This window comes from Spea bombifrons, chromosome 4 (genome assembly GCF_027358695.1).
Source record: "Spea bombifrons isolate aSpeBom1 chromosome 4, aSpeBom1.2.pri, whole genome shotgun sequence".
Classification (NCBI taxonomy): Eukaryota; Metazoa; Chordata; class Amphibia; order Anura; family Pelobatidae; genus Spea; species Spea bombifrons.
In genome coordinates, this window is record NC_071090.1 from 31,220,600 (window position 1) to 31,239,230 (window position 18,631).

The following is an 18,631-nucleotide window of genomic DNA, read 5'->3' on the forward strand; positions in this document are numbered from 1 at the left end:
ATCATTCAAGCAATTCATCCTCACATGAATTCATTGTCATACGCATTCACACAATTCATCCACACATTTATTCATTCATTCTCATACGCATTCACACTACCCCCTCTCTTCATCTTATCTGCCCCTTTTCACTATGTAACCCCCACTTCTCAATATGTAGCGCCTTTATCTATCCCCTCCCCCTTTCTCACTATCTAACCCCCCTCTGCCCCTTCTCACTGCACCCACCCCCCTCACCCTACTTACCTTGTTGCCGAAGCAAGCAGCAACTGCGACCGCGCCTGTGGCAGGGCAGGATTGACTTAGGGGCTAATGGAGCTGCAGCTCCAGGCCCCCACCTTAAAATAGGCCCACTCAGGACCGGACTGACTGGTACTATATGGCCGCATTAACGCAGAGCCCCTTAAGCCCGCCGCAACTACCCCCTCCTAACTATCTACCCTCTCCCTCTTTGAAGTTCACTTACCTTTCAGGAGTCCTGTGGTGGGGGTGCAAGGCCTCTGTCTCCCAGCTCTGCCACTGTATGGAACAGTATAGAGTGATGGGAGTTATGATGTACTTTTAGAGCATAATTAGATCATGAAAAAAGACATTGGAAATGGTACAGCATAACACCCATCACTCTCACGCATTTACCAATCCACACATATACCAATCCACACACATACCAATCCACACACATACCAATCCACACATATATACACCAATCCACACATATACACCAATCCACACATATATACACCAATCCACACATAAATCCCAATCCACACATATACACCAATCCACACATATATACCAATCCACACATATATACCAATCCACACATATATACCAATCCACACACATACCAATCCACACACATACCAATCCACACACATACACCAATCCACACATATATACCAATCCACACATATACACCAATCCTCACATATACACCAATCCACACACATATACCAATCCACACACACACTAATCCACACGTATATCAATCCACACATATATACCAATCCACACATATACACCAATCCTCACACACACTAATCCACACGTATATCAATCCACACATATATACCAATCCACACATATACACCAATCCTCACATATATACCAATCCACACATATATACCAATCCACACATATATACCAATCCACACACATATACCAATCCACACACATATACCAATCCACACACATATACCAATCCACACACATATACCAATCCACACACATATACCAATCCACACATATATACCAATCCACACACATATACCAATCCACACACATATACCAATCCACACACATATACCAATCCACACATATACACCAATCCTCACACACACTAATCCACACGTATATCAATCCACACATATATACACCAATCCTCACATATATACCAATCCACACATATATACCAATCCACACATATATACCAATCCACACATATATACCAATCCACACATATATACCAATCCACACACATATACCAATCCACACACATATACCAATCCACACATATATACCAATCCACACATATATACCAATCCACACACATATACCAATCCACACACATATACCAATCCACACACACATATACCAATCCACACACATATACCAATCCACACACATACACCAATCCACACATATATACCAATCCACACACATATACCAATCCACACACATATACCAATCCACACACATATACCAATCCACACACATATACCAATCCACACACATATACCAATCCACACATATATACCAATCCACACATATATACCAATCCACACACATATACCAATCCACACACATATACCAATCCACACACATATACCAATCCACACACATATACCAATCCACACACATATACCAAGCCACACATATATACCAATCCACACATATATACCAAGCCACACATATATACCAATCCACTCTCACTTAATGCTTTCCTACCTTTCCTTTCTTCTTTCAGCTTCTTCAGTTCCTTTCTTCTTTCAGCTTCTTCAGTTCTTCTGTCTTCTCTGTCTTCTTCCGGGTCAGAGGGCGCGGCTTCAGTGCTGTGCGCACAGCAGCTGTTGCCGCGCGGATCACAAGGGAGCGGTATCGGAGGTCTTTAACAGACCTCCGGCTCCCTTGAGTGATTTTAAGCCGGGTTGAACCCGGCTTAAAATCACTCAAGGGAACCGGAGGTCTCTCAAAGACCTCCGATACCGCTCCCTTGCGAGCCTGCTCCTCCAGCGGCGGACATTACTGTCCGTCTCTGGAGGGGTGCCGGGTGCCGCAGGTTGGCGGCACCCAGTGCGGACCGCCCCCCGCCGCCGCCCCCTGGAGGGTGGTCGCACACCCCAAAGGTCGGCCCTGCCCTAAGGGGCCGGGAAGACCCCACCAGGGCCGGCCTTAGGGGTCTGCGGCCGTACAGGGTTTAAATTAAACCATCGGGGCTTTTTTTTTCAACTTAAAAAAACTTTATTTAACATGGAGGATGTTAAATAAAGTTAAAAAAAAACCCCGATGTTTTAATTTAAACCCTGTGCGGTCGCAGACCCGTAAGGCCGGCCTTGGTGGGGACTTCCCGGCCCCTTAGAGTGGCGGACCCGGTCGCAGTTGCGGCGGGCTTAAGGGGCAGGTGCCCCTTATGCCCTGCGTTAATGCGGCCGTAGGTAGGGTAGGGGCCTGGAGCTGCAGCTCCATCAGCCCCTAAGTCAGTGCGGCCCTGCCGTGGCCCGGCCCACCGGGCAAATGCCCGGTGTGCCCGATGGCCAGTCCGGGCCTGACTGTGACTATACATGGGAACTCTCTGAGGTTGACCCAGACTCACCGAGTGCAGCCCTGCTTCCCCTGGTCTCCGGATTAAGTTCATTCTTTCTCTAAGCAAGATACAGGCGTTTGACCGTGCCCACTCCTTGCCCGCTTCCAACTTACACAGTTAATAAAAGCTGACTGAGGCCAGCCCAAATTCATATAGCCGCTACCCAAGAAGAGGTAGAGTTCTTGGTAGCCCACCCTTGGAAGCTTTTAGGTATGCAATACTCATACCCAACAAAAGGCTGCATTTGCTTATAATGGCATCATATGGTTGAAACGTGTTTTGAATGATAATTACTCTTCTGAGAATAAATTCTGTTTTTACAAATATTTGTTGTTTGCACAATCCATTTTTTTTAGTGTTTCTGTCACTAGGAATGCATACGGATTAACCAAATTTAAGTCCTTACTGACAAGCGTATTACATCTCCATTCAGGAATTTGGTGTTAGTAAATATTTGATGCTGCTTTGTGTTTATATGATGTCACAGACAAAGTCGTTGCAAGCTAGTAAAGACTGTAAGTGAGTTCACAAATGCAACGTAACAAATTCTGCTGGCTGTAGCAGTCCGTAACACACGGCGTTAGCCATTATGTGATATTAGTGCTGGTTTATAGGATGTATTGTAAGATTTGGTATTTAATTAAACATTCACATTTTTCTATCTTTGATAAAACACACTCTGTGCCCAGTGAATCTGACAGTACTGATTTCCAGCAGTCAGGTGTAGAACCAGTTTTCTTTTAGCTACTGGCGGCCACATTTTATCCTTGGCATCCACACACATCACCTTTATCATCCCTGTGTACATTGAGCTAGTTATATGCATTGTCTGATGTGAGGAGCGGTTACAGAAGATGTACTCACATGGCATGTTGTCTCCAGAAAGCATGTCCCAGTGTTTAAGATGACCGAATATACTTTTAAGCAGCTATAATGGCAACGCAAAATTACATTGAGGCAACTCCGTGAACTATGTATTTTGAGTTTCCTTAACAAATTTTATTTAAGCAAGCAAATTTGGCACATGTTTACTGCAGAGTGATTTAAGGTTATTCCAGAGAAGCATGAAAATACCTTCCTATACACAACATTCAGAGCTCCTAGGAAATAAGGACGCGGAAAATGGAATGATTATGGTCCAGAGGACAAGTGAGTTGTATCAGTTATAGCTAGAAAATGAAAATCTAGCATTTCATTCAAAATCTCCTGTTTGTGTGTTAAGTTCTGTACCATGATCTCATCCACCTTTGCTTGCCTGCATTGTGTAAATAAACTTTTAACATAGTACCGGAGTAGTCGGCATTCTGGTTGATGTTGAACTGCAGCCCCCCAAGCAGCCCAACCGCTTTCGTGAACTGTTAAAATGCTTTAGGGTAATTCACCTTTTATGCCAGTGACACACATCAGGGGTTGTATCTCTCGGCAGAGCACTGAAGTCGTGATCTAGTAAAGGCTGCCTGCCTTTTTGTCATCTTGTCATGTGCCCTGGCAAGAAAATCAAGCTTGTGAACAGGTTTAAAACTGCAATAAGATTCCCAGAGTAAGGCGGACAAAGTAATTTAGAGTTTGGGAACAGTATCACATGGAAACATCTTATTTTCCCTTTTAGGTGTGCAGGTTGTTGTTGTTGCAGGCTTAGTTCCATGTTGTTTCTAGACCTCTATGATCATATAATATGCAGAAATGTGTTTACATTCAATTAAAGATACCTGCGTGTGGACAAATAATAATGCAGAAAAAACATATTTATCTAAATATAACAAGACATCTTAATACGTGAAAGACACACCTAAGCATGATTAACGATCCAGGCTACATAACAGTGTGGACAAACTCATATGTGGATGATCTAACGCTCTGAACAGGTAGATTGATGCATCAAATTATTATGTAATCCAAAGGAGTCATTCTTGCACGGTACTGTTTGGAGAACAAAATACATTAACCCTTTAAATATGATCTCGGGTTCATAGCGTGGCGCAGTTGGTGGGAGAACAAAAAATATTAGGGGCATGGAAGCAAACCTAGATATTGGTAGTGGAATTCTAGAGCAGTTGGCCTCTACAAGCACATAACACATTTTTATAGTGGTAATGCCTAAAATATGTCAGCTGTTACCAGTGCCGGTCTTTCTTAATGTTGTAAATCTGTTGAATTTGGGAAAATCAAGCATCAATTTGATTTCTGTTTCTGGCCAGTTTTTTTCTTTTACTTATGTTCCCGAGATAAGACTTGTCTTCCCAAGTGTTTATGGTGGAATGGTTATTAACTCCAAGAAACATTTTGTTTAAAGTTCTAGATGCTTTATTGTACGATGCAAATAGGCTTCCACTGATTGATCTCACTTATCCATGTTGAGTGTAGACAGGGACTCATTTATTATTGTATTGCAGATGGCTTAGCTGGATGACTTTCTGTTGACTTTCCAAGGAGTTTTTGGATGCTCATATTTTTAATGCCTTGCATATTGTACAACACGTTGCTGGTCTCTATAAATAAAGCATATTTTTCTTTTAAACCCTTGACATGGCATTGCTCCTGCATTCAGCACTTCACTCCCGCCGCGGTCTGATTGTTTGCTTGGACCTTGCTACTGTCTGCCTGCCGCATGAATAAGCCAGGGGAGTAAAGAATGAAGAATTTGACGGATGCAGAAGGGCAGGACACTGGTAGATGATAGAAAGGCCACCCTGGAAGAGTGTTCTACACAGGGAAGCTTGTGCCAGAATGCTTTTTGTTCAGCGTTGTTTGGGCAAGGCTAGCCAGTAAATGTCTTTGGGATCCCTGCCATATGACTTTCTCTCCACAAGACAAGTTTGTTAGCATTTCATTCTTACGAACCTATTTATATCTACTAGTTTTCGGGACTTTTTCTGGCCCCTGATGGAATGGCATTGCAAAATTGTATGTAATTATACTGATGCTTGCAATAGAGGGTTTAATAGTGACCGGGAAAATAGGGCATGGTCGGTCCCTGTAACAGTAACAGGGTTAATATAAGGTCCCTGTAGCAATGTTACAGGTGCCTATGGCAGTGACAAGGTTAATAGGCCACTACAGGTCTCCGTAGCAATGAATGGATTAATAGAACATTATTGATCTATTTAGGGTTAATAGAACATTACTGATCACTGCAGAGACAGCGTCAAGTAGAAAAACATTATCAGTCCCTGTAGTGAAGAGAGGGTTAATATAACTTTAGAAAGCCGTGTTGTGGTGACAGGGAACATTGCTTGCCTTAGCAGCATAATTTTGGTTTTAGTGTCTGTCTTATATGTTTATCTTTTTTACTTTATACTTCCCCTTTATGTTTTGCTTTACTCAAGCTTAGTACATTTATGAAGTCTGACACTGATTAGTTTCTTTGACTTTATTTAGTTTCCTATATTTTTCCATCTCCTTTTTTTTTTTCGAGCTTTTACTTTTTTTCCTGTAAATGTTGGTTCACCTATTTAACTATAGGAATGTTAGAAGTAAATAGGCAATTATGTCTTTAAATGAACGGTGGTGCAGTATGGAGTTTCAGAAATTCTGAGTTTGTCTAGTTTATATGAATATTGAAGTAAGTATGTTTCTATTCTGATGTTTTTAATGAAACGCATCAACCAAATATATGTTATAAAAAGTATACCTTGGAGCATGCTTAACTAATTGGATCATAATTTTGTAATGTTACCTACATCCCTTAACACCATCACACTCAGGGCATGGGCAATGACTACAATATCACTTACTGTCCATTTTAGAATGAATAAGTAGCAAGAAAGTTAACTACAATACAACACTTCCTTCATCTTTGAGATGTTGGGAGTTCCTTTAACTGATTTGCACTAATTTGAAACCAATATGTAATATTTTAAGCTTTTTTAATCCATCAGGTATAAAAGTCTCTAAACAGAAGGGGCAACTATAAAAAGTAGGAGAATGTACCAGTGGCAAATCATGTTTTTGGGACTTCCTAACCTAGGAATGTTGACCAGATCCACCATGGCTGGTCCAATCATTATCTGTCCTGGCGTAGTAATAGAGATGTTAGGGTGGGGCAGGGAAAAGCATGAGTGACGGAACAATTATCAAATATGTCTTACACCCGGTTAGCTTAAAGGCCCGGGACATCTTTAAGTCAGACCTAGAATGGATCCGTTACTGTGGGACACTTGCCTGTTGTAAATTATTATTGCTTCTTTGTAAGTGTAATCAAACTTCATTGAAATACTTGGCAGCGGTATACTTCATTATATGAATCCATAATCAAGTGCTGCTTGGCACCTGTATATGCTACTGTACTCTGTATCCTGGTTACTATCGCAGGATCTTTTGTATATAAATCTCAATGGCTTGAATAGCTTCCACTGAACCCATTCACCCCCTGGTATTCCTTCAACGTACACAATGGAACATGGCAAGATTCAGAAATAAAATAAAAATTACACAGTACAAATCCTTCTCTAAATATATCCATCTATCTTTAGCCAGTCGTGCAAAAAAAATCCATAAGATGTATAAACACAGTAAAAACCTAATAATCTACATGCATTCAGTTCCATAGTTGCAATTAATTTGATAATGGCAATATGTGCAAGTTGCATAGATAAAACCCTGTACATATGTAAATATTAATGGTTCCAGGTGCCCTATAAGGGTCTATTGTTATAATATGTGACTTCTTATTGGTCTAACATTCCATTTTAAGGACGTTAAAGGAGTATTGCTGTTAACTTGACAAAGGGGGGTTAATACAGCTTGTCCTTAAAATGCAATGTTAGTCCGATAAAAAGATATATTGCAGTGATACATTCTTTTCCAGTTTATACTACTGGACTAACACGGCTAACCAAGATGCACTCTCATTCATTCTCATTCACTCGCTCTCCCTTACGTTCTCTAAATGTTTCCGTACCTTCCTCCCTTATATATATATATAATTTTATTGTTGGGGTCTTTAAAACTGTTAACGGCTACCATCATCTGTTTCTTATTCCTACAACGAGATGGGGTTTATGTATTGTAGGGCAAAATTTTAAAAGTGGTCTTGTCACCATGGCAACAGATGCAATGGTACAATAAACCTGAGGATTAGGTTGAGTTCTGTAGTGACAAAGCTTTGCACCAGAATCACTTTATAGACATTAAATCGACTCACCTTTTGTTTCCAACTGGCTGCTTGTCATTTAACTGGTACAGTTATTCTGCTGATTTTAACACTTTTGTGGAAAAATTCAACATTAGAAGAATAATTCCTAGTAATGTGAAATTATCAGAAATAATTATTTTATCATGTGTTTAATATTGCCTCATTCATAATTTTATTGTTAGGAAAACTTGTCGTGATACATAGGCAGGCACTCATGAGCTGTTGCCATAGAAACTGAAACAAGCTTCTTTTTTAAAAAAAATAAAAAATGTTTCCATGTTGGTTTTATGTGACTGAACCCTCGGACAAAAGAATAAAACAACAGACATGCTAAGGTTTTGTTTAGCATGAAAGTGGTGGAACAGCATCTTTAATATGATATTTTAGCCGTGCAGTTCAGATTTACACTTATTCTCTCGGGCATTGTGGATACGTGATTTGCTTCTCTCAAATTAGATTCCTTTTGTAAACTGTAGCAGGCAATCTAAGCTGGGCAGACAGTAAGCCGAGATGCATTATTAATCAGTTATTTATTACCTTAAAGGCTTTGCATACACTTTAATAATAGAAGCCGTTTTTTTTGGTTTTTTTTCTTTTCCTTTTCTTTTAAATTGTCAGATCCTCTTTGTCTGTCCAAGCGTGTTTTGCTGTGATCATTGTTTCTATACTTCCTTAAGGAGTGTTTTTTTTTTAATTGAGTTTGTGCCTAGACTTTGTATACTTTATGTTAATGAGGGAGTAGAGAGGGTAGGCGAATAATACAGGATCATGTGACCAAGCTGAAATTTATTGGCCATTGAGAACCACGAAAACAAAAACAGCATACTGGGCTGGGAGATTACAGCTTACAATGCCGTTTTGAAAAATGCACTTTTTTTTTTTATAGAATGCCCTCGGGAGCGTTTGCAGATGGCATTCTTTCTTTGAACTACCAGGACGCAGACTGGCAGTTGGGTAGAGACAGTCGCAAATGCTTTATGGTTTAAAGAAAGAGCATTTAAAAATAGAACGTATGAAGTATTCAATTTTGTATGGAGTGGAGCAGTATTTCCTAGCCTCTTACAAATGACTTCCTCCAGCTAGGCACCTCGGTGTTAAACTTATCTTCCAAAAGAACTTCCAATTTAGCTTTCTGCCAAATGCCGTTAAACTCTCAGCCGAGTCTTGTTGTATCCCATGCCTCCAAGGTGTACAAGTATCACAATTTCAGATGGGCTGCACGGAAGTTTTATGATTTATTTTATTTATTATTAATATCCTTATTATTTCTATTTTTACTCTTAAGAAAACCAGCAAACTTTACTTATATTAAAAGTAAAGTTTGCACAACCTTTCCCTTAAAGGTGTAAGAGAAAAAAGCCCCCATTTTTGCCTTCAATTCTTCTCCCTGCTCTTCTTGGTAGAAGCAACTATTGGCAAACGTACAGGAGCTCGCTGTGTCCAAAAGACGTTCTTGCATCCTGGCTGTTAAGGATAACAGTTAAAGGGTTTTTTGAGTTAGCACCTTACAAAAATATGTAATTTTCATGTATGGAAACATTTAATTTTGTGGGTGTAATCATATATAATGGGCTGGCCCAAGGAGCTTCCATGTATAAAGTGGATATAGAGGCAAAGGTGATTATTGTTAGCCTTATTTGCATGCGCCTACCCAGAATCCCCTGTGGTTGTGGCAGCACCATTTCTGAGGGAAAAACAAGCCTTTTGTCTTGTCTGGTGTCTGTAGATAAGTGTTTAATAATACTTCTACTACATATATATAATTATGTAAGAATATACATATATGTCTTTTGCATGTGGATTGAATCTGCCATTTTTTCTACTCAGGTTCATTAATGCGGGATGCTGCATGTCCTTAACAATTAGGGTCATTGCAAAAATACTAGTTGTCCCAATGGAGCGGCACCCCTGTTCACTGGCACAGGATTCACTTTATAGCAGCATGTTGAATGTTCATTCGGAGCAATCTTTTTGGCCAATAGAACTTGTATGTCATTCAGCGCATATACACTGATTGTTCTCATTAGCGAATGTTGCACAGATTCGCTGACAGAAGTAACAACGTAGCTACCAGATGGTACTGTTTCAGAGACAGATGAACATTGAGAACATGCATCTCTCCTACAAGAATTCAGAAGCTAGTTTGAAGCTAGGTTTTCTGTAAGTCTGTGATTGTCTTGCTCCCTTATTTATGATATTTAAAAACCTAGCTTGAACCTTCATCAGTTCTGAAGGCAAGAGGAGGTGAGCCTATAAGGTAGATATGCTTATTAATAGGAGTGATCTGGAAACATGTATATAATTAGGTATTATTGGCAAAGTGAACATGTACAAAGATAGTGTGAACAAAAATATCAAATGTAAAAAATGTAAATACTGTGATAATAATATTGTGGAGCACCCTAGGGCAAGGTATACCCCAAACACTCCGGAGAATAAGAGCTAGGACACAGGTTAGTGAGGATCACCTTCAGAGTGATTACCAGAAATGAGTTTATTTAATAAAAAAATAATAATAATTCTGTAGGAAAAAAAACAATATTTCAACCTACTTGGTTTTATGTATTCGTACCAACCTAGCAGAAAACTCAACTGACAATAATTCAAGATCATGCGACTAAACCAACCGTTGAGCTGCCGTTCCGCTTAGTAGAATTCTATTGAGTTGGACATTGCCTCATATCAAGTTGTTGTGGAGTTGCACTTGAGAACTGTTCAGTTGTGTCAGTAGTTGAGCTGTAGGTTCATGCGGTTGTCTAGTCTGTCAGACTTGTTTTCTTAATGGGGTTATGTGTCAGCTCGCCTCCTCCTCTCGAGATCTATAGTTGATTTTACAAATTGGCACTTGAAAAGTAGAGTTGACTTGGAGCTGAATTGCTCTATTTCAACCATCTGAGCAGTGCTAGAAAAGGAGATTCTACACAAGCCTAAGAAGATTCTACATAACTCAAACATTTTCTGAGTAGACCTACAAATTAGTATTTCTCTCTTTTACTTTTTATGTATTTTTCACTTTTGCACCTGAGCTGTCCTCATGTTCCTAGTAATATCCACAGCCCTCCATTAATCCATGAATTAATTTTTGCATTTTTTAATTGAAAAAAAGAGAAATAATTTGAAATGGATTAAATGAGACTCCGAGGAGATTTCTGAAGATATATGTAAACATTTTAAGATTTTTTTTTTATATAATCTTGAAGCCATACACATCAGTCTGTTATTGCGATTAAACTCTATACTTATGAGTAGATGGCTTGCTCCCAGTATGTAGCAGAAAACACTGGAAAATATTCATTAATTACCACATGACCCCTCAGAGGCAGACATTTTGTCAGATTTCTGAAGCTTACCATCTGTATGAACTCTATCACTTTGGAATCTGTAGTCAAATAGACTGTAATAATCCTGAGAGCATGGGCTCAGAGCTATACTTTGAAGAATCCCACATGAATTGAACTTTGTCTCCATCCAGCATCTGGCAGGATTGGAAGATTCTTGGAAGCTGCTTAAGATGTCCTCTACTATATCCTTTTCATTACGTTTGTGACCTTATGGACACATAATAAGTTAGCAGTAGGCTGGAAGTCAATGTCGTACAACATTTCAGGCCATACGCTGTAAATGGTGAGCCATTCATTTGATAAATTGTACAGTTCAATTTATTTAAGTCCTGACAATTTTAATAACCGGTTTTGTCCTTAATGGAAGCCACCAAATAACAAATCTTAAAAATCTAACTTTTAAGCATTAAAAATATTTTAATGGCCCCTACATGCCAATGGAGTAGCATTTCTCACCTCCTCTTTCTACGTTTCTCCATAATTTGGGTCCAAAAAGTGAGATCCTTGCTGCTCAGTATGGGCACTTGTAGATTTTCGCCGGTTTTTTAGACACGCATTGGAGTACCTGTCAGTGTCTTACACTTTCTAATTGACCTATACTCATAATCTGGAAATCCTGCACTGTTATTGGATTTTGCATATGAAACTAGCCTTACAAAATGAATAGTGTATCACGGCAGTCCTGTGTTGACACTATAACCCAGAGAGTGTGGGATTGTTTTATATATAACTTTGGTTTGCATCCAGCTTATATATCTTCTTACAAACAATACTCCACTTTGTCTCCCTGTGTCTTTAGGGGCTTTTGGCTGATTAGCTGGGATTGACCACAAATATTCACTTACTCATTTCTTCCTCGTTCCCATAGCTTTCCTCTTAACAAGGGGAGGACCCTCTACCAGAAAGATGTTGATTGTCTCCAGTTTAATATGAAAAAGGTGATAACTCATAAGCACATTTTATTTGCAGCCACAATGGCTTACTCAAGTGTGAAAACCGTTACAATTGTATTAACCAACCCGATAAATACAAACATATGCTACGTTAATAACGTAATTTTGTATTGTGGCATTGTGAAGTCAATTCCGCAGATGTTTTTATACTTAAGAGTTGAAGCCTGGAAATATTTTTGTGCCTGCTTGAATACATTTGCATAAAAAAAAATCAGTCTGTTAATTGCTCCAAACGAGAACATGGAGACTATTAAACCAGCTATTGTTTTTCGATTATATGTGAATATTTGATCATATTTTAACTTGGTGAGTGTATTTATTTATTAATTGTGTTGGATTTATATTTTTTCCAAATAAAGACAGTATATATTGCCACTTTCCCTTTAATGCCCAATAGTTACAAGAAGAAATTGGGGTCTTGCTTTTTATTAAACTGTATTTCTATATTTTTAGGTACGGATGACCTTCATTTTAATGTATTTCCTTAAGAAGGAGTACATTTCACATTGCGTAATGTTGGGCTGAGCACATTGCTATCTCCCATACAGTTAAAATGCAGATGGTGTCCCAGAATGACAAAGTACAGCCAGATTTGGGTTTTTCCTGCATCCGGAGTAAGCATGTTGGCGGCAAAATGGCCTTTGATATGAGAGAGGTTTCCTTGCAGCTCTGGTAATAGAGATAAGTGAAGGTATAGCTGAATGGAACTCATTCTCAGTCACACACCTGAGGAGAACACCAGATGCTCCATATCCAGACTATAAAAAAGGATGATCGTTCCGCAAGGAATCATACATTTTGCTAAAAGGTGTATCTTGCATGTTTGTTCAAGGATAGATTAAAATATTACAACAAGTATAAACTGTCATACAGGAGTGAATGTTTGACATTAGCTGAATAGCATATTAAGCAAATTAACCATTTTATAATTTCCTCTGAAGATTTAATCACTTAGAGGCAACATGGAGCCTTTTCTGTTCATATGTCAACAACCTATCAGTACCTAACTGAGCATTCCCTGAAAATTTATATTAGGTGGAACAACAACTTTATGAAGGAGCGTAGAATCCTCAGATTCTATCGCCTTGCGGCTCTTTTTTTTTTTTTTTTTTTGAGTAGTGGGTACGCCAAACAACAAAGGATCTAAAAAAGGGCTTCTTCTAGAAAGGAATTCCATGCTGCCGTGGTGGTCATGAATCATTTGGTTGTAATATAACATTTTGGTGGTGTTTCTAGCCATGCCGTGGATATTGTCTACTCTGCCTCTGATATGACTTAGCTTAAAGAACATTTCTCCTTTGATCTGTTCTTCCTCTTTGGGTTTACTTGGGCTACCTGCTGTAATATCTTAAACCTTACTTGGTCTTTCTTTCTATTGTGACAGCCATATATGTATCTGATGCATAACTATGTTCCTTTACTGTATTAACCTCCAACTCTTCTACTGCAGTGCTATGCATTTTACTATATGACTGTTACATGCTGTGAAGGTTATGATTTTCCATTCGTTTTTATGGGATAACGTGCTATTCATTGTACTATATGATTATGTTAAATACTGGGAAGGTTACAATTTTCCATTCGATTTTATGGGATGACATTGATATATTTTAATGTAAGATACAGGCCTGGGCTGGCCGTCTGGCACACCAGCCAAATGCCCGGTGAGCTGCTGGCTGCCCATGCCACCACTCACCTGGCAGCACCACACACTTTAGCTGTTGGCAACACTTATTCAGATAGATGCTGGCTTTCATGTACCAAGGCAGCCCTGTCATCACCAGCATGGCTTCAGTTTTGGTTTAAGATCTTTCCTTCCTCGATATTTCTCTTTTTTTTAGGAGTTTTCTGGGTATGAGTGTATCAGAGTGTTTCACAGCCCAAAAAATTACAATAATGTGTTCAGAAATTAATCTGAGTAAATAAAATGTTATTTTCCTTCTAAATACCTTAATTGGTCACAAATTTACTGCCATAGCCACACACCCTGAAACATATTTGGCCCTTTGGAATAATGGCATGTACCACAATTATGCATGGACGGTTTGTGCACTCAGATGAGGATAATGTATTTGTTAATCACTTTATTGCATTCACAGCACTATAATGTATTACCATTCCCGTACATTCACACAGTCCCTACTGTATTTGTCAGTTTGGGTAGGGAGTGCCGCAAACACCTGCCGTCCCTTATCTTATCAGCTCGGTAATATAAATTCCCTAAGCACATGACAGAGAATGGGAACAAGCGCAGAACGCATTCTCATTAAGTGATTGCTGGGAAATCAAAAGCATGCGATATTTATTTTTTATTCAGGTTGGTGTAATTAATGTCATTTCCTGTTATTTATACTGTTAATTAAAGAATGGTTGTTCAGATTTTACAGAGCACAGGGTTCCTCATAGGTCAAATTAGGTCAACCAGTAGCTGTTTTTGTACTATAGTATGACCGTTGCAGTCGATTCAATAATGTATGATAACTTGTCTATATAGACAGTTATTATAGTGTGTTATATATTAACTACTCTTTACTGGTTTCATTATATTATTTATTATTTTCACTTGACTCCTATGGAGAGACATTTGAAGGACACGGCGTTTTGAATCCCCGGCTTTACCCAGTGACGGTGAAAACCATTTTCTGTTCTTTCACAGCCTTATCACGGAATGCAGAAGAAAGTCATGTCTATAGATGAAGAAAATAAGCTAATCCAGTTCTTCATTGTTTCTCTTATCACTTGTAGCCCAACCTGCCAGGCATTTCGGTGGATAAAGACTTACCTCCGTAAACGTGTTGACATTTCACTTTCTCTCTGTTTCACCGTACTTTACACAAATATAATGCCTTTGCGCTTAAATAGAAGACTTTTTAAAGGTTTGGAGTCAAGAACCATACATTAAACAGATTTAATATATTAGGACCACCCGTCTCCAATAAGTGCTATTCCGTTTGCCCAATAAATCCATAAAACATTAAACCTTAATTATAATTTAATAAAAAACTTTTGTGCTGCTATGGAACCAGGCTTTTCTTCCACTTTACTTACATGACTAGAGTAAAAAAAAAAGTAATTAATTATTTTGAGACACATGGAATTAAAAGCAATTGTGTTCTTTATTGAATTCTATTTATGAATAATCATCCCTTCCTTTGCCTAGGCATTCTATCCAAATTCCAGGCTTGGGCAAAATATTAATAGAAGGGAAAACTAAAACACTTCTCTAATCTCCAGATTGTAAACTTGCTGTCAGTTCTAGTTTTATCATACCCTTTGAATGTATTATTATTATTTATTGTGTTATATAGCGCCATCATATTCCATAGTGCTGTACAATGGCTATATTATAAGAAGCGCTGCGTAAATTGTTGGCGCTATATAATTAAAAGTCGATAATAGTAATAACACCGCACATAAAGAGCATGTACAAATCAATGAGAATTTTTAAGTCACCTTACCGTTTCAACTGTACATTATACAGGGCCATCTCAGGGACGGCACTTTATAGCGCATAGTAGATTAAAGGAGTCGAAACCCCTCAAGCTTCCCATGAACTCCCACTTTAATGAATAGACCCTTCAGATCATGCCAATATCTAGCCAAACCTTTGTTGTAGTGGAAAATGTCTTTTTTTTTTTTGATCTTTCTAAAAGGCCAGTGAACAAAAAGCAGTCCAGACCTGAATGCCAGCGCGTTACTTGTACATTACTCACATAACCTCATATTGTAGCATTTATTTATTTTTTCTTATCGGCGATAGCACGCTGTGAGATAACGTGAATAACTCACTGTTACATATATCAGCCTGTTCGTTTATTAAATCCTTTATGTGACCGAATAGATGAAATGTGTTTTATGTTTTGTTTTCCTGTAACTTGAAGTAATTTTATCTCTGATTTCTTCTTTTCTTCTTGACCTTATATGAGAGTTCTGCTTAAGCTCTAGCTGAATGGTACTGAGCTTTGCAGCGTACATTCCGAAATAGTCCAGTGGTCCCCCAGCCCCCTCCCTGCCCGTCTCCAGCCGCTTTTAGATGTGTGCCGAGCTAAATATACCAAGTCCACCAACTGTCCATAAGAAGCTGCGTCTGTCTGCACTTTGAGTAACTGTGCACTATCCGGGTGCCCCAAAATTAGAGTGCTTGTGACAGCAGACAATAACTCTTCCTGTTGGTCGTGCCATTTAGCAACAGACACCAGATACATGAGAATACTTTAACATGTCACCCGTTAGTGTCTTCCCTGTCAATGAAGGAATACATATCTTGACGGTCCTTAAAGGTGAGGGTATAGAAATGCTATTATATGAATACTTGTAATCTAGTGGTTGTTCTGTAGAACTTGATGGACTATGACTCTCATGAGCCGTAGCCTGTTGTTGTCCAGATTGGTGGACTCCCAGAAACATGTCAGGTGTACATTTAAATTGCAGCATTACATCCTATATGAAATTGTAAAAAACTAAATTTTTTAACTTTATTTTCTTGGGTTGGATGATAGTTTTGAATCAAATGGAAATATGCATTGGTTGTTTTTCCCTTATGGGGGAAACGGCTTAGTTTCTTTAGAGTTAATGACGTATTGTTTGGCATCTTGAACATCCCTTACCACCCCTTTAGCTCCACCGAGCTAGCGTAGTTTGGCTTATAACCTTGTATCTTCTATCCTCCTGGGTCCAGATGCGATAAGAAAAGTCTTTCCATCTGGAGAAAAGCCGCCGGAAACTTCAGTTCCTGTGTTATTTTAGGAACTCTATGCACAAAGATACTTCCACCTTAAAAAAAAACAAAAGTGAGTTCTCCCTCCAAAGATTTCTCTTACATACTGTAAGTAAATCTGGAATCTAGAGATGCTCACCGGTAAGTTGGTATAGGCCACCATTCTAAGAATTGGACATTGGAGTCATTTTGTGTTGAAATGACCTTTCAGTGGACATTATCATGTGTTTTCCTCATGTTGAATGAAACAAGGGGCTCGTAGCCCTATACAGATATTCAGGTTATCCTTTGTTAAATCAACATTTTTTTTTTAAAAGGAGAGAAAACCAGACAAAGTTTTTGGATGGTTGACATTTTTCATTGGATTTGGAAATGCTTTTTTCCATTCAGATCATCACAACTGCCTACTGTATGAACGATGCTTTTCTGTGTAGAGCTTCCGAGGCTATTGTCATGGTACCTTTTCATGTGCTAATTTCATAGTGATGTAAGAGGTTAAAGGGTTAACATTTTCCAGCACTGCGGAAAAGGAAGGAAGTTAAAGCGCTGATGAACGGCACGTAACTTCCAATTTGGTTGATTTACACTACCTGTCGCCTTTTACATTTCAGCCAAACATACCGTCCTGTGATTGAAAACAAATTCATAATGTATTGTAGGAAATGCTCCACACATACTTCTACTCAGAAAATAACAGTTTAGATCGTCCGGAGGAAAATAAATCGGAAAGTAAACCCCAAACTACCTTTAACCACTAAACTACCTGTGGGGTTTTTCCTGGGAAAGGGAGTGATCAATGCATTGTGTCCTAGGACACCAGCTGTTTTTTAAAGAGTTAAATGACTTTGTATTTCCAAGCTTGTGTGCTTTTGCAGCTTCTGTTATTATTATTACATGTATCTTGTATTGTAATTGTATGCATGCAATAAACCCCTCTGTTTTCTTTGTGCAGACACAAACCATCACAGTCGCCCTGTGGCCAGTAGACCTTGCTACACATTTCTTCACTGTGGCCAGGAGCGGAGACTTGTCCTGTCCCGTACCGAGTCTCCACGATTTCATAGCCAAGCCAAGGGTAAAAATATCCGACTTGACACCCATGGGAGAAAAGCCATACGGCGCAACAGCTTTTGCAATGGAATCACTTTTACCAGTCGACCCATCCATCTCTACGAAAAAGTACGGCTAAAGCTTGTGTCAGTGCACCATGGCTGGAGCGGGGCATTACGTTTTGGATTCACCATACATGACCCATCACAGATGAAGGCAGAAGACATACCCAAATATGCATGCCCAGATTTAGTTACCCGACCTGGGTATTGGGCCAAAGCTTTGCCGGAGAGGTTTGCGCAGAGGGACAATATCTTAGCATTTTGGGTAGATCGACATGGAAGGGTCTTTTACAGTATCAACGATGAGGAACCCATATTGTTTCATTGCGGTGTTAAAGTCTCTAGCCCCCTGTGGGCCCTCATTGATGTGTATGGCATTACCCAGGAAGTGCAAATACTAGGTAAGGCTTTATTTTATGCCAGTACCATCTATCTAGTGTATGTGCATGTTGTGTTTTCTTTATGTTGTTTGTGCTCATTGATTTCAAGCAATGTTTACTTGTAGCAAGAAAAAAGAGCGGGAGAGAGAGCAGGGAAGAGGGAAAGAGAGGAGAACGGGGAGGAGAGAGGT

The 18,631-nt window shown here is 39.1% G+C and overlaps 1 protein-coding gene across 2 annotated transcripts in view; it reads left to right on the forward strand.

Moving 5' to 3' along the window:
• Positions 1-18,631, forward strand: part of NEURL1B (neuralized E3 ubiquitin protein ligase 1B) — a 37,842-nt gene that overhangs the window by 10,611 nt on the left and 8,600 nt on the right. For both annotated transcript variants that reach the window (XM_053464707.1, XM_053464708.1), the window contains exon 2: positions 17,901-18,461. In XM_053464707.1, coding sequence (XP_053320682.1) covers positions 17,901-18,461 — 561 coding nt within the window. The remainder of the gene's footprint in view (positions 1-17,900; positions 18,462-18,631) is intronic.